The 13,139-nt window shown below is 35.8% G+C and overlaps 1 protein-coding gene across 1 annotated transcript; it reads left to right on the plus strand.

Moving 5' to 3' along the window:
- The first annotated feature begins 10,231 nt into the window (after positions 1-10,231).
- LOC119077877 (N-acyl-D-aspartate deacylase-like) lies at positions 10,232-12,089 on the plus strand. The gene is made up of 2 exons (XM_037185231.1): positions 10,232-10,370; positions 10,436-12,089. The coding sequence occupies exon 2, from the start codon at positions 10,452-10,454 to the stop codon at positions 12,057-12,059; it is 1,608 nt and encodes a 535-aa protein (XP_037041126.1). The 5' UTR covers positions 10,232-10,370; positions 10,436-10,451; the 3' UTR covers positions 12,060-12,089.
- The last annotated feature ends 1,050 nt before the right edge of the window (positions 12,090-13,139 follow it).

Here is a 13,139-nt window from a genome sequence, read left to right on the forward strand (position 1 = left end):
AACGTCCCAAAGTTATTACATCGATATTTATACATGTAGGAACTTCATACGAATAATGACACTCCACAAGCTCCACAAGTATACGAATATGATGCTTATTGCACGATGTACGATGCGCGTAGTCATCATGATTGGTTTGATTATTTCTGAATGGCTTCGTAATTAAATGGAAAGAGTTCGATAAAATCACTGATTTTTAACAGGTAACACCCACATAACATCTGTTCAAATTGATTTGGATTGACTTATTGACTATAATAGTTTTCTCCTAAACTCTAAATGTGTACATGATAATTACAAGCAGTCGCACGAACGAAATTGTCAATCTTTTCTTGATATAAGAAACATGCAACCAGATGCAAAACGTTTCTTAATATTCGATTTTAATTTACAGTTATCACAAAAAAGTTATCGTTAAACATACAAATTATACCCAATCATGGATTCGGTCGTATAGGCACTCACATCACACACCGTTCAATTTATTTTCTAATTTGTTGTTTGTGAACTTCATTAACAGAGACTGCAGTTCAAAAGTATTCAATCATTGTGTGTTTTCGGTGTAAATTGACAAACTTTGAGAGGTCGCCAAAAATCGAAATGGTACCGTATTTTCACGAAAGATGGTGCATTCGATAGTTTGATTTTCCTAATCTTTAAAGAAATCCTAATTTTTGGAAAGGTCTGCAAAGACAAAGTTGTTCCTCGACCATGCAGACCTATTTTGATGAAATGCATGACGAAGAGAGTCACTTTTAAGACTTCATTAGAAACAATAAGGGTATTTGCGGTTGCGACTTATACTCGAGTATATGCAGTATATCCGAGTACGGTCAACGGAAAAATAATTAAATTTCGAGTCGACGGATTTTGGTGAAACAAAATGCCGGTGTGTTGTGCGCGATTGGAGTCGTGAGATCAACAATTAGTTTTTCAATCGGACCAATATCTGCCAAGCGATTAGGCTTGATCGACTTAACGACAATTTTCAAGTCAACAAAGTGATTTTTCTCACAAGAAATACATTGACTGGGGTATCGTTAGAAAGGTATGACCTCTGACTATAAGATACAAATTAACTTCCATCAAATATGTCCAAAAAATGAACTTTTGTGACAAAGGGATGTATGAAACGTCCTCAAAAAATTTTGTTAAAACATTTTTGGTAGCGGACTTGCGTCACGCCCGCTTACTAACGTGCGGGCATGATTCCAAGAAAACAAAAATTTTGTATGGAGAAGGAACCCGACCGATTTTACTGAATGCTGTTCTGAGCTCCCAATACGTTCCTGAATCGTACATCGTACATTTCTTAGTTTTTGGGTGCATTTCGGAAAAACTTCGTTTTTGTTGAGGAGAGACGTCTAGAGAGGGTATTGTTACAAGGGATGAAACGTTTAATATTTTAGGACTTGCTACTTTCAATGTTATTGCCCAACCCGGCGGGTTCTCGAAAATCGGCCGATCGACGAATAAATGTGTTGGTGCGAATAGCTACACTATAACTGAGAAACTGTTCGCACTTAGTGAGAATAGCCAGAATATTATAAATAGACTATTCGGTAATTTCGCGCTCAGTACGAATAGTACTTACCATCATTCATACCTAGTGGGACCTAGTTAGTTATAAAGGCTAGTACACAGTTCGTGAAAATTGCATGCAAAATCGACCTCTGCAAAATGCTTGCAAAATATGACACAAAATGTAGGAGCTATCTGTCAAATATTTTGCAAGCTCGGTGTAAACCTGATGTTTACTCTGTGCTTGCAAAATATTTGACAGCTGATACATTTTGTGTCATATTTTGCAAGCATTTTGCAGAGGTCGATTTTGCATGCATTTTTCACGAACTCTGTACTCATCTTAATGCCTTAGTAGCGAACATTTTTTCAGTCTGCGGGTACGAGCTGCGTCAAAGTTATTAAACTATGCCATGAAAAACAGAGGACAAAGTGGATGTTTTCATGAAAAAAGTGGTATTCTTGAAATTTATGTAAAAAAGAAAAACGAAACGAAAAAAGAGGAAGCGATACAAACTAAGTCTTGACCAAATAGCGTTTGTTTTGGCTCACATAACTTGCAAGGTTGATAAAAATAAATTGTTTTTAAGATATTAAATTCGACTCCTAGCATATTTATTTCGATTGCACTCATAAGTCTTAAAGGGAATTCCATATTCCATTGCTACAATATTCAATCCAATTGAAAGTAAAAAAAAATTGAAAATTTTGCGATCCATGCACTCTGAATCACTGGCATATTTATATACCAAGCGATTGTGTGTGTTACATAAAACATAATCTAAGGTATACGGTTTTGTTCGATACACGAATATTGTTTTATGCTTTGATATGAACATAAATGGGGTAAGCAATTGGAAGCAACTAGTAGCTTTTCAAATCAATTTGAAATGACGGAAAATTTTGATTGAATCAATGGAGGTATTTATATCGTTAAAGTCGTGATTTTAAGATGTTGCCTCTGAAACATTATGAATTTCATATTTATTTTGAATGCGAAACCAAATTACTGATAGGTTTTAGGTTAATTTAAGTAAGGAGAGGTATTACGGCATGATTTTTCTATAATACTAAGCTATGCTCTTTTTAGCTTGTACCGTCACTTCGCTATTTCAAACAAACCGTCGTTGCAAACCCGGTGTCGTTAGAAACAGAATTCCAAAACTGTAATTAGTATCAGTCATTAAACAAAAAAAATGCCTCACAAAGTGGGGCTAAGGGGAAGAAATCAAAAAGTTTCTGAGAATATGTTTTCATACCTAGGACCCGAAAAGTGCGACTTCGTCACACTTTTTCTCCGTCCAATATGAAAAATACTATTCGTACCACGAACTAAAAGTCTTTTTTAGCGAATTCGATTCCAGACCTCGCCTTCGGCTCTGTCTGGAAACCTCTAACACGCTAAAAAAGACTTTTAGTCCTAGGTACGAAATGTACTATTAACCGTCCCAAAAAAAACCAATAAAAGACTTCCTTGCACATCATAGCACTGCCTCTGTTTGATAAAACTTTTCGAGAAAACAAAGAAAATTTTAGAAAATTAAGAAAATTTTAGAAATTAAGAAAATTTTAGAAATTTTTAGAAATCCGTGAAAAATTTAGAAAATCAAGAAAAGTTTTCTTAAACATAGGCAGTGCATCATAGTGATAGACAAGAATGATTTATTCGGTGACAAGTTCAACTGACATAAAGACAACAGAACACGCCTAAATCAAACGTCCATATGACCAGTACAAATTACAACTCCAACATGTTTCACGATATAAGAGTTCGTAGAATTTTTTAGAGATCAACAGTTCGTTTACCTTCCGAAAATACAATTTTAGATTTATCGGAGTTTTAAGTGTCATCGATGTTTTAAGTGTCATTCCAAGTGATTCTCAGTTTACGATATTTTGGCGCAAAATTTTAATTTGTTAAGATATCGATGACTTTTGAAAATCTAAAAACAATCTTAAATATGGTCTGCCTTTATATTTGAGCAAAAACTTCCGAGTAAAAATTTAATTATTTTTCTGTTAACATTATACCGAACCGGGTAATTGCAACGATAGCTTGCGTGAAATAGCTCGGTGTATTACAACGAGGTCTTGCTGCATCTTAAAAATAAATAACTCGAATCCAATACTCTTATTAGACCCGTACGAAGTACTGGGGTCTTATAGGTTTACGCATACGTTTGTAACACGTCGAATTGGACTCCCTGAGTAAGGGGAAACCTATTGTGGTTGTCTAGAGATGCCAAATCCGCGAAAAAATAAATGTCCGTCTGTCCGTCTGTCTGTCTGCACGATAACTTGAGTAAAACGCATCCGATTTTGAAAATTCTTTTTTTTCCCGTTTGGTAATGTCAAAAGACAGGCTAAGTTCGAAGATGAGTGATTTTGGATCGACCCCTCCCGAGCTGTGGCCCAATAAGTGCTTTACGGTTTTTCGAAGATATCTCCGGACATTTAAACATTAAACTTGTAAGTGATACGTCAAATAAAAGGTATTTACAATACCGATCGACAAAAAAAAGTTCATGGAAATCGGATGACCGACTCGTGAGTTAGACCCCTTGGTGTGGAACAGGCACAGGGCGGAAAGCAGTTTTTGCTTGTAGGTCGGCCACATTTGAACATATTTCGTCTGTTTTAGCTTTATTAGATAGGTATTGACCGTACCAATCAGGGAAATTTTTTTTTATGAAATTATGTTCTCCGGAGCGTGAGCTAGGTCTCTTGGAGTGAGCTCTTATCTGGCTACTCGGAAGTACAGTGAACGTGGTGTATTTTGACAATATCTCGAGTAAATTTTGACCGAATTTCATGAATTTTTTTTTGTTTGAAAGGTATTAACGAATGTAAAGCGTCGGTACTATTTCCGGTCTCCTAACAAAATGGCTGCTGGCGGCCATATTGGATTTTATTAAAAGTGATATAAAGTGGGAAAAATGATGCTTAGAGAGTTTCTGTTAACATGGAAATAATGTGTTAAGTGTGAGGGGTTTCAGGGATTCCATATATGGACATCTATATATACCTATATGCAGCTATATTGAGCTATATACAGGCATATAGAGCTATATAATAGCATATTCCTCTGTGAAATGTTTATTTACAGTGAAATATAGGTAAATATAGCGGTATATAGCTGTTTAAATAGGAATTTATGAAATTTGACTTCGTACGGGGCTGTCTATATTGCCTCCGGCAATTTAGTTGTATATGATAACAAGGCAAAGAGTGGATAATGTAAGTGATTTAAAAGGAAGAATAGTTTTTCAGCAGAGAAGAAAATGAAGTAAGAGAAATGAAGAGTTTCACATTAAAGGCTTTTGATACGAATAGGTGTTTCGTACGGGTCGGCGTTAGCTATGTTTTTATTATGTTTTACTATATTTTGTGTATCTAGCTCGCAGTCGATAGTAAAGTGCAGCTTTGAGGATTATCAAAAGAAGTTCATCCAGATAAATGTTCCTGAGAAAGGTAAGTTGCCATCCTTATTCAATCATCCGCCCCACCGTTCCCGAACAAATTGATTGAAACATCCACCACTTTGTTATCAGCGTGTAAACACCATTTACCGATTAATGCGCTTCTTGTTCCATATCCTGAATCCTGACTCGTTTAACTTAATACCAAAATGAAAATATTATTTCCTTTATCGCTTTCTTTCCATCGTCTATACATCACACACATGATTTATAAAGTCTATTGCATTAAGCCAATATTTCTTTTATGTTATACGCTCGGTTCGTTGAACGAAATGAAGCATCGAACTATTAAGTATGTGACATAATGATGTCAGATATTTTGCTCGCTCCGTATTTCGGCTTTAAACTTTTTTCGGCATTTGAGTGTGAGCTGTTCAAAGGAGACAGAAATTTCGTTACTATTTGCTGCAATTTATATCGTGGTGTGATGATATAATGTAAGGGGCAATACATAAAGTACGTACTCACTTAGGGGGGAGGGGGGTGTCTAAAATTTGGCCGTTTTATATGGAAAAACGCGTACGAAACGGGGGGAGGGGGTTAAAAATCGACCGTACACCGCGTACGTACTTTATGTACGTCCCCTAAGTGGCGCAGTAGGAATTTATATTGCAGTATACTACAGAACTAATTCCCTTGACAGAAAGTCAGGTTCGGGCACAAAAATTAGACATGCACGTTTTGTCAATTAAATACAATATTTGCATCCCATTCCCATATCAGATATGGATATGGATACGCGGGAAAACAGGAAAAGTAGCAAAATATGCAGTTCAAAGACGTTGATACACCAGATATGTATACACAGTCGGCGACTGTGAAATAAGTCATTCATTTCGTTTCAGCTGGGAGGTGCGAGAAAACAGAAAAAGTAGAAAAAAATGAGCGGTTCATTTTCGCAAAGTCAATAAGGGACCAAAAACACTGAATAAAAATGAACTCAAATGAACACTGACTATATAATTCAGGTCCCTAGTCGAATCAAGCGCTCCTACCTGGTTTACTTTACTCTGCCGTGATAGAAACAAACGATCGTTTCATATGTGCGGGATGATTAACCTTATATTCTCCACTCAAAAAGCAATGAGAAAATGTCGTTAGGTTGACGCTTTGTCTGATGACAGTTCATTTCACACTGGCCGCAAAACGCAGATATTGTTGGAATTTCCGTTTTTCTCCTCTTGGTAAACAAATAACTATTTCATCATTTCTTCTTTAATTCGTTTAAAAAAAAATTTTCTTTTTTTTGTCGTACGTACTCTTTTCCACCATAAACAAAGCCCACTTGCTTGAACACAAAACTTAAAAATAGAATCGGATGCAAAAGGATAAAATCCCTAGTTGTAGTTGGATGTGTTGGCAAAGATCATGGATAAAATATGATAAATTTTTATTATAAAGTAGTTTTCCCGAGAGATTAAAAAATAAAAAATAAAAACCCAAATACAGAGAGCGAGAGAGAGAAAGAATGGAAAAAAGCCCCAGCAATGGGGGTCAGAGTGATTTATTTATTCAAATAAAATACTCAGAGGATACTTTTGTTCTTCTGTGCGGAAAAATTATTAATTTTCTATGTAAATACCACAACTAGACTGGAATTTGTATTTGGATATAGTATTGAGATTAGAATTATTTATATCCAGGCACGTATATGTGTTGTGTATTATGATCCTTTTTATAATAAAAACAAAATTCCGTTTTATCCGCACCTCATCGCCGGGGGTTATATTCCACATAATATTTAATCTCTCATTTCAACTCAACTAAAAGTCGGAAAATATTTCGTTATGTTCACATTTTTGGCCATGCATGCATGCCCTGTTTTCCTAATCCAAATATAAAATGTATATCCTTTTTCCATATTCGATATTATTGTTTTTTTTTTGTTTCTCTTTGGCAATATTTATTCATTGTTCCACATAAAATTGATGTGTTTATATTGATTGGCTGGTGGTGTGTTCAAAGCTGTATAGAGAGGATATTTTGGTTTTATTTCGATGAACGAAGTAAATACAACGAGAGCAAACAAGGAAAACACAATATTCGATCGATATAAATAATCAGGAAATCTATATTTATGGCCCACTTGGTGGTACTTAGACGGAAATGAATTACTGGAAGAAAGACTTCTCGAAATTATTGTATGATTGTACTCAATCAGACTTCTCTTTTTTGTTCTCTCGAATTGCTGAATGATTTTATTATTTACTTTAGTTGATTTGACAGAGGTATCTATGTATCTTGTTTCGGTGACACTTCACTGAGGAATTAGTTTGCAGATGCCAAAGTGACCAATCGGTGCCTTCACAAAAATATCGTACGTGTGTCAAGTATATAATAAAAAAAAAGTTGATCAAAACAGTCATTTTCTTTCCTTGGCTGGAACTTCGGATGCTTGTGTTGTAGAAAACGATATGTTAACATCGGGAATGAAGAAGAAAATTCTTTATTCTCGGGTGACTCGTGGAAGAACAACCTCGATTCCCATCAGATTTATCAGATCGACCGCCTAGATCTAGATAAACCGCCTAGAACTTTGAACGCAAATATTATCTCCGCATCGTATGTGTCCGATCGACCATCAAAATAAAAGATCTAGGCGGTTTGATTATTGGTAAAATTAAAAATTCGATTTTCTATCAATAAGTTATTGAGTCCTCCCTGAATCGACGGGATATTGAATAACTATTTCACATACATATATGCGATGTGATTTACCTTATTTTCTCCCCTCAATGGGCCATGGTCGATTGGTCGAATGACATTTGTAGTGAGAAAAGTGGAGCACTTTCCCTCCCGTGTAGAACTTTTCTCACATGAACTGTCAAAAATGGTATGGAGAATTGATGATTTTTATTCGTGAAGAAAAACAGTAGATCACGCCTTTCACATAATAGAAATTGGAAATTCCACAAACATCGCTCTTGCTTGAATTTCCTTTCTCGTCAGCTCAGTAAACAGATAACTGTTTCATACTTGAGACAAAATGACGCAAGTCCGTTCACACTAAAAAAAATGATTTTTTTTTTTCGCAGGACTGAGGAACTTATATTTACACGACATTTTTGACTTTTACCCCTTCACCCCTACTACTCCCCACTTATTATATTCGTAATCTGGGCGTCCATGCGAGTTCAACGAGCTATCACACGCCACATAAGGTTAAAATTTGCAAGGCTGTATACTTTGGGAAGGTCACGCTGGTCGCCATTTTATTAGATACGCGGGAACTAACCTTTTCCATACAAACAAGATGAATTTTACCAACCTTTGTCACTTTGTTACATCGAAACTTTTGAATTTACTGGTGGATTTGGCTGAAATTTTCAGGGTATGTTAAGGACGCAATTCTAAGAAACTAATTTGAAGGAATTTTTCTTTAAAGCTTATAATTTCGACGTGTTTCATGGTTTTCCTAAAAATTCGTCTATTTGGGAGCTATGAGCGTTTTAAGTGCGAGCTATGTCAGCCATAACTCGGAAAATACGGCAGATGGAAACCTCGTGCAAAAGTTATAGTTTCAGATTCTAGTTAAATTTTCGAAATTCGCTAAATTTTCGATTTTCGTTAAATTTTCGATTTTCATCAACTTTTTGATTTTTGTCAAATTTTCTATTTTCGTAAAATCATTGAATTTCATAAATTTTTCCAAATTATTTACAGTGTCAAAATTTGTATGATACACTGTCCAGCATATATTTAAAGTACCGCTCATGCTTGAAGAAAGTTAAAATGAAAACAAATAAGATGCTGCCGTAATTATAGAGTTTTTATTCAGCAATTAACAACTCAAAATTACAACTATTTCGTCAATTTAGATCAAAAAACAAACAAAAACCGGTCTGAACAAAGGAATATTTTTGTTATTTTGACAGAGATTTTTCTTCAAAATTACTGCAGGATGGGTCTCCCAGCTTGACCAGCGACTAATATGTTGAAATGTTGAAAATGTTATTCATAATTCTACAATAACAGATTAATTTCATCAAAATAAACTGAAAGATAATATTGAATTTATAGAAGTAAATAAAAAATAATGATACAAAGAATTCCATGCGGTCAGCATTTTGTGCGCTTAAAATCTAAACCGAATAAAGGCATTTTATTTATGAAGAATATTTTTTCGTATAACAGAACCTATCGAGGAATGAGTGTGGTGGATTGAATTATTTACCTTATGTTCTGTTTTTCTTGAAAGAAAAATAACATTTATTCTAAGTATTCGTATAACACCGAAGAAATGTGGATAACATGAGTAGACACTCAAAAAAAAAATTAGATGAAAGTGAATGTTTTTGTGTGTATTTTCTGGGTGGGTAATACGTGATTTAACAACAAAGACTTGAGCGTCGTTAGTTCAAACCGAATTCTTGTTTGTATCTTTCTTGCCGATTCTATATTTGACAATTTAGCAATTTTCCCGTTCATTTGATTGAACAATTCAACAAATAAATTGGCTGGTCTGCTGGATAGCTCGCCGATGAGAATATACATTTTTAGTTTATAAGATATTGATTGATATTACGGCAATTCAAAAAGCTGAAATATACAGAAATATGCTCACTATATCTTCTATATCTCTTGTATCTCTTGCAACTTGTACATCTCCAAATAGGGTATTGAAACTTGACAATGTGTCATGCAACCTGAAATAGTTATTTATGTAACATGAATCGTATGGAGGTATATTATCGCACTAGATGGCAATTCGAGGCGAAGCCGAGGTTGGCAAGACATCGTTACGGAACAAAAAAAAACGTCGGCCAGTTGCAACCGGTTGCAACTAGTGATGAAAGCTTGTAGTACTCGGCTCGCCTCGTTAGGACAAGCTGACAATTAGCCTGAAAAAAATACACTTTACATAACTCGTAACGAAAACACTATTTTTTGCGCGTAGAGTCACCTGAATTCTGATCGCGAACGGGCCTCAGAATTTATATTTTGCAGAAAATAAACAGTTTGTCATGTATTATTGTGTTATCTCCTTATCAATTGTAGGTGAGAAAAGTGAACAATAATTATTTGGAAAAATAAATGGCAGGGAACCGAACCTCAGGTTTGCTTACCACTAATTTTTCACGGATCTGCGATGTTCCAATATAATTCTGCCAATACTGAAATATTGTGAGCCTTCGCTAGTAAAGATGGTAAATTCACAATAAATCAACGTCGATTTAATATGAAAGTTAGCCGGTTCTTATCCATCACATAATTTGATTATCTTATCAAAAGTACGACGTAAGAAAGTGAGATAACTTTAGATTAATACTTTATCAAACAGTAGTTTGCTAATTTGTGTTATTATCTGTTTTTGTGTTATTGAAAGGGAACATCGATAGAGTTGAAACACCTGAACACCTTCATTTCATAGTGAGTTGCAAGTTAACTAACAACATGCCCTATAAACTTATGCTGTTGGTATTCGGCACTATTAGCCTGATAAGCTCGTCAATGGCTCAACAACAATACGATACAATTATTGTGAATGCCCGTATTATCGACGGCACAGGAGCACCATGGTATCGTTCTTCACTTGCTATCAAAGGTGATAAGATCGCTAAAATTGGTACGTTTTCCGAAGACGAGTTATCGTTGGCTTCCAATGTATTCAATGCTTCTGATAGTTACCTGGCGCCTGGGTTCATCGATAGCCATACACACGACGATTCAGCAATTATCTCAGCTCCAGAACACGAATCTAAAACTCGACAAGGTGTTACGACAGTCGTTACTGGCAACTGTGGCTTTTCGACCTACCCAAACGGAGATATTGAAGAGATACGCTCACATTTAAGAACACTTCTCGGTAATGTGCCTGAAGAGCACTTTTTCAGCAACTTCACATCACTCAAAGATAGCCTGACAGCGAACATTGGATTAAACATTGCTTCCCTGGTGGGGCATGGACCGTTAAGAATTTCTGTGATGGGATACGAGCAAAGGGAAGCAACAACTGAAGAAATCAGTGCGATGTCCGAGCTTTTAGAGGAGCAATTACAACAGGGCGCTATTGGAATGTCTTTAGGACTAGTCTATCCTCCCAGTGCTTATGCGGGAATCGAAGAACTGGTAACGTTAGCGAAAGTTGTAGCAAAATACGACCGACTACTCTCTGCCCACGTTCGTAGCTATGAAGGCAGTTTGCTTAAAAGTATTGACGAGTTCTTGAATATTTTGAAAGAAAGTAAGGCAAGAGGTTTATTGTCGCACTTACAAGCTGCGGGTAGACCATATTGGGAAATTTTAATACCACAGGCAATTGATATGATAGAATCGGCACGACAAGAACAAGGAATCGACATCGCGGTTGATATGTATCCATATTTGGCTGGCTCTTCAACTATTCTTCAACTTTTACCACCGTCTGCGATGGCCGGTGGATTTCAGGAGCTGTTGAGAAAAATCGAAGATCCCATCTATCGAGAGGAACTTCGAGAACTCACCGAGAGTGGAAGAGAACCCGGCTGGGAATCAAAAATTGCCCTAATTGGTTGGGAAAATGTAGTCATCAGTTCAGTAATTGATGAAAGTCTGAGACAATTTGAAGGCATGAATATGACCGCAGCGGCACAAGTTTTAGATATGTCTGAATTTGATTTTCTTTTATACGTTGTCGTGATCGACGAAGGAACAACGAATATAATAATGTTCCAACAATCTGAAGTTGATTTGCACAAAGTATTAAGAAGCCGTTTGCATATGATTGGCAGCGACAGCATTCCAAGAGACGGGGGTAAACCACATCCGAGAATGTATGGCAGTTTTCCGAAGGTAATTGGACGACTGGCTAATCAGGATGGACTTATGGCGCTAGAAGAGGCCGTACGAAAGGCTACTTCTTTGCCAGCACAAAGGTTTGGTATTCTGGATCGGGGAATATTACGACCGCAAATGATTGCCGATATTGTGTTGTTTAGTCCGGATTTCGTAGATAATGCTACTTTCGAGGAGCCAACATTATCACCAAAGGGTTTGCAAAGTTTGTGGATCAACGGAATTCAAACAATTCTTGATGATAAACCGTTAGGGACTTTAGCGGGAAATGTTATTGTTAAATGATTTGTTGTCGAATAAATATTCTGGAGAACATTTTCTCGAGTTTTCTTCCCTCAAGGGGCCATGAGAAAATTGCGTTCAGTTGAAGATTGGTCAAATGACATTTCTAGTGAGAAACGTGCACCATTTCAAATTTTCACTAAATTTTTTATGCAAATTACGGCAGACTGGGGGTGAAAATAGAACTTTTCTCACATGAACTGTCATTTTGATTCGAAAACGTTTTCAAAAATGGTATGGTGGATCGGTGTTTTTTGTTTCGTGAAGAAAAACGGTAACACACTCATCGTACATATGAAAAACGTTGCGTGTGTACCTCTGGTAGAATATGAAATTCCAACTCTATTTTCTATTTTTCGACCCAGATAAGCAAATAATTGAGTCTGTTGGGAACAAAAGCAGGTGTATTCCATCTGTCAAAGCGTAAAACGTCACACTCGGTCAACAATAGTTATTTGTTCAACGAGGGAAGAAAAGTTGAAAATTGCATTTAGTGCGTGGTGTTTGTTAATGAAAATTCCTACTTTTTACCAATGGTTAACATAAAAAAGGCTCCTGAAAGTTTTAGTTGAGGTGAGAAAATGACCAATTTCTCAACTGCATTGTGAAAATAACTACTTCGTCCAGAGATGTAAACTTAATTCAAAATTTAACTTCATTTCATTTATTTCTCATATTTCTGATAAAAAGTAACCTAATACAATCGACCGCTTAGCTCCAGTATACGTTAACAATTCAAAGGAGCTACAAACAATTTATATTGAAGGTTCTGAATAGAAGCAAATTCAATCAAAGTCGTTTTAGAAAAGTAGAGACAAGACAGAATTGTTACTGTCCAGAATTTAAATCAATTATCGAGCTCCAAGACTTTTTAAATATTTCCTATTCAATTCTTATCTAGGAAATGCCAAAATTATTTACCCATTCCTGAAGTCTTGCAAAGATACGTAAATAATTTACAAAACATAAATTTCTTACGCAAAGTATTTGTAAAAGCCCCAAACGAAAATATATTCCGAAATTCAATGAAAGAACTTAATTTTTCACTTTGCACGCTGTATGGTGTAGATGAATAAAACTTTT

This window comes from Bradysia coprophila, unplaced genomic scaffold (assembly GCF_014529535.1).
Source record: "Bradysia coprophila strain Holo2 unplaced genomic scaffold, BU_Bcop_v1 contig_24, whole genome shotgun sequence".
Taxonomy (NCBI): domain Eukaryota; kingdom Metazoa; phylum Arthropoda; class Insecta; order Diptera; family Sciaridae; genus Bradysia; species Bradysia coprophila.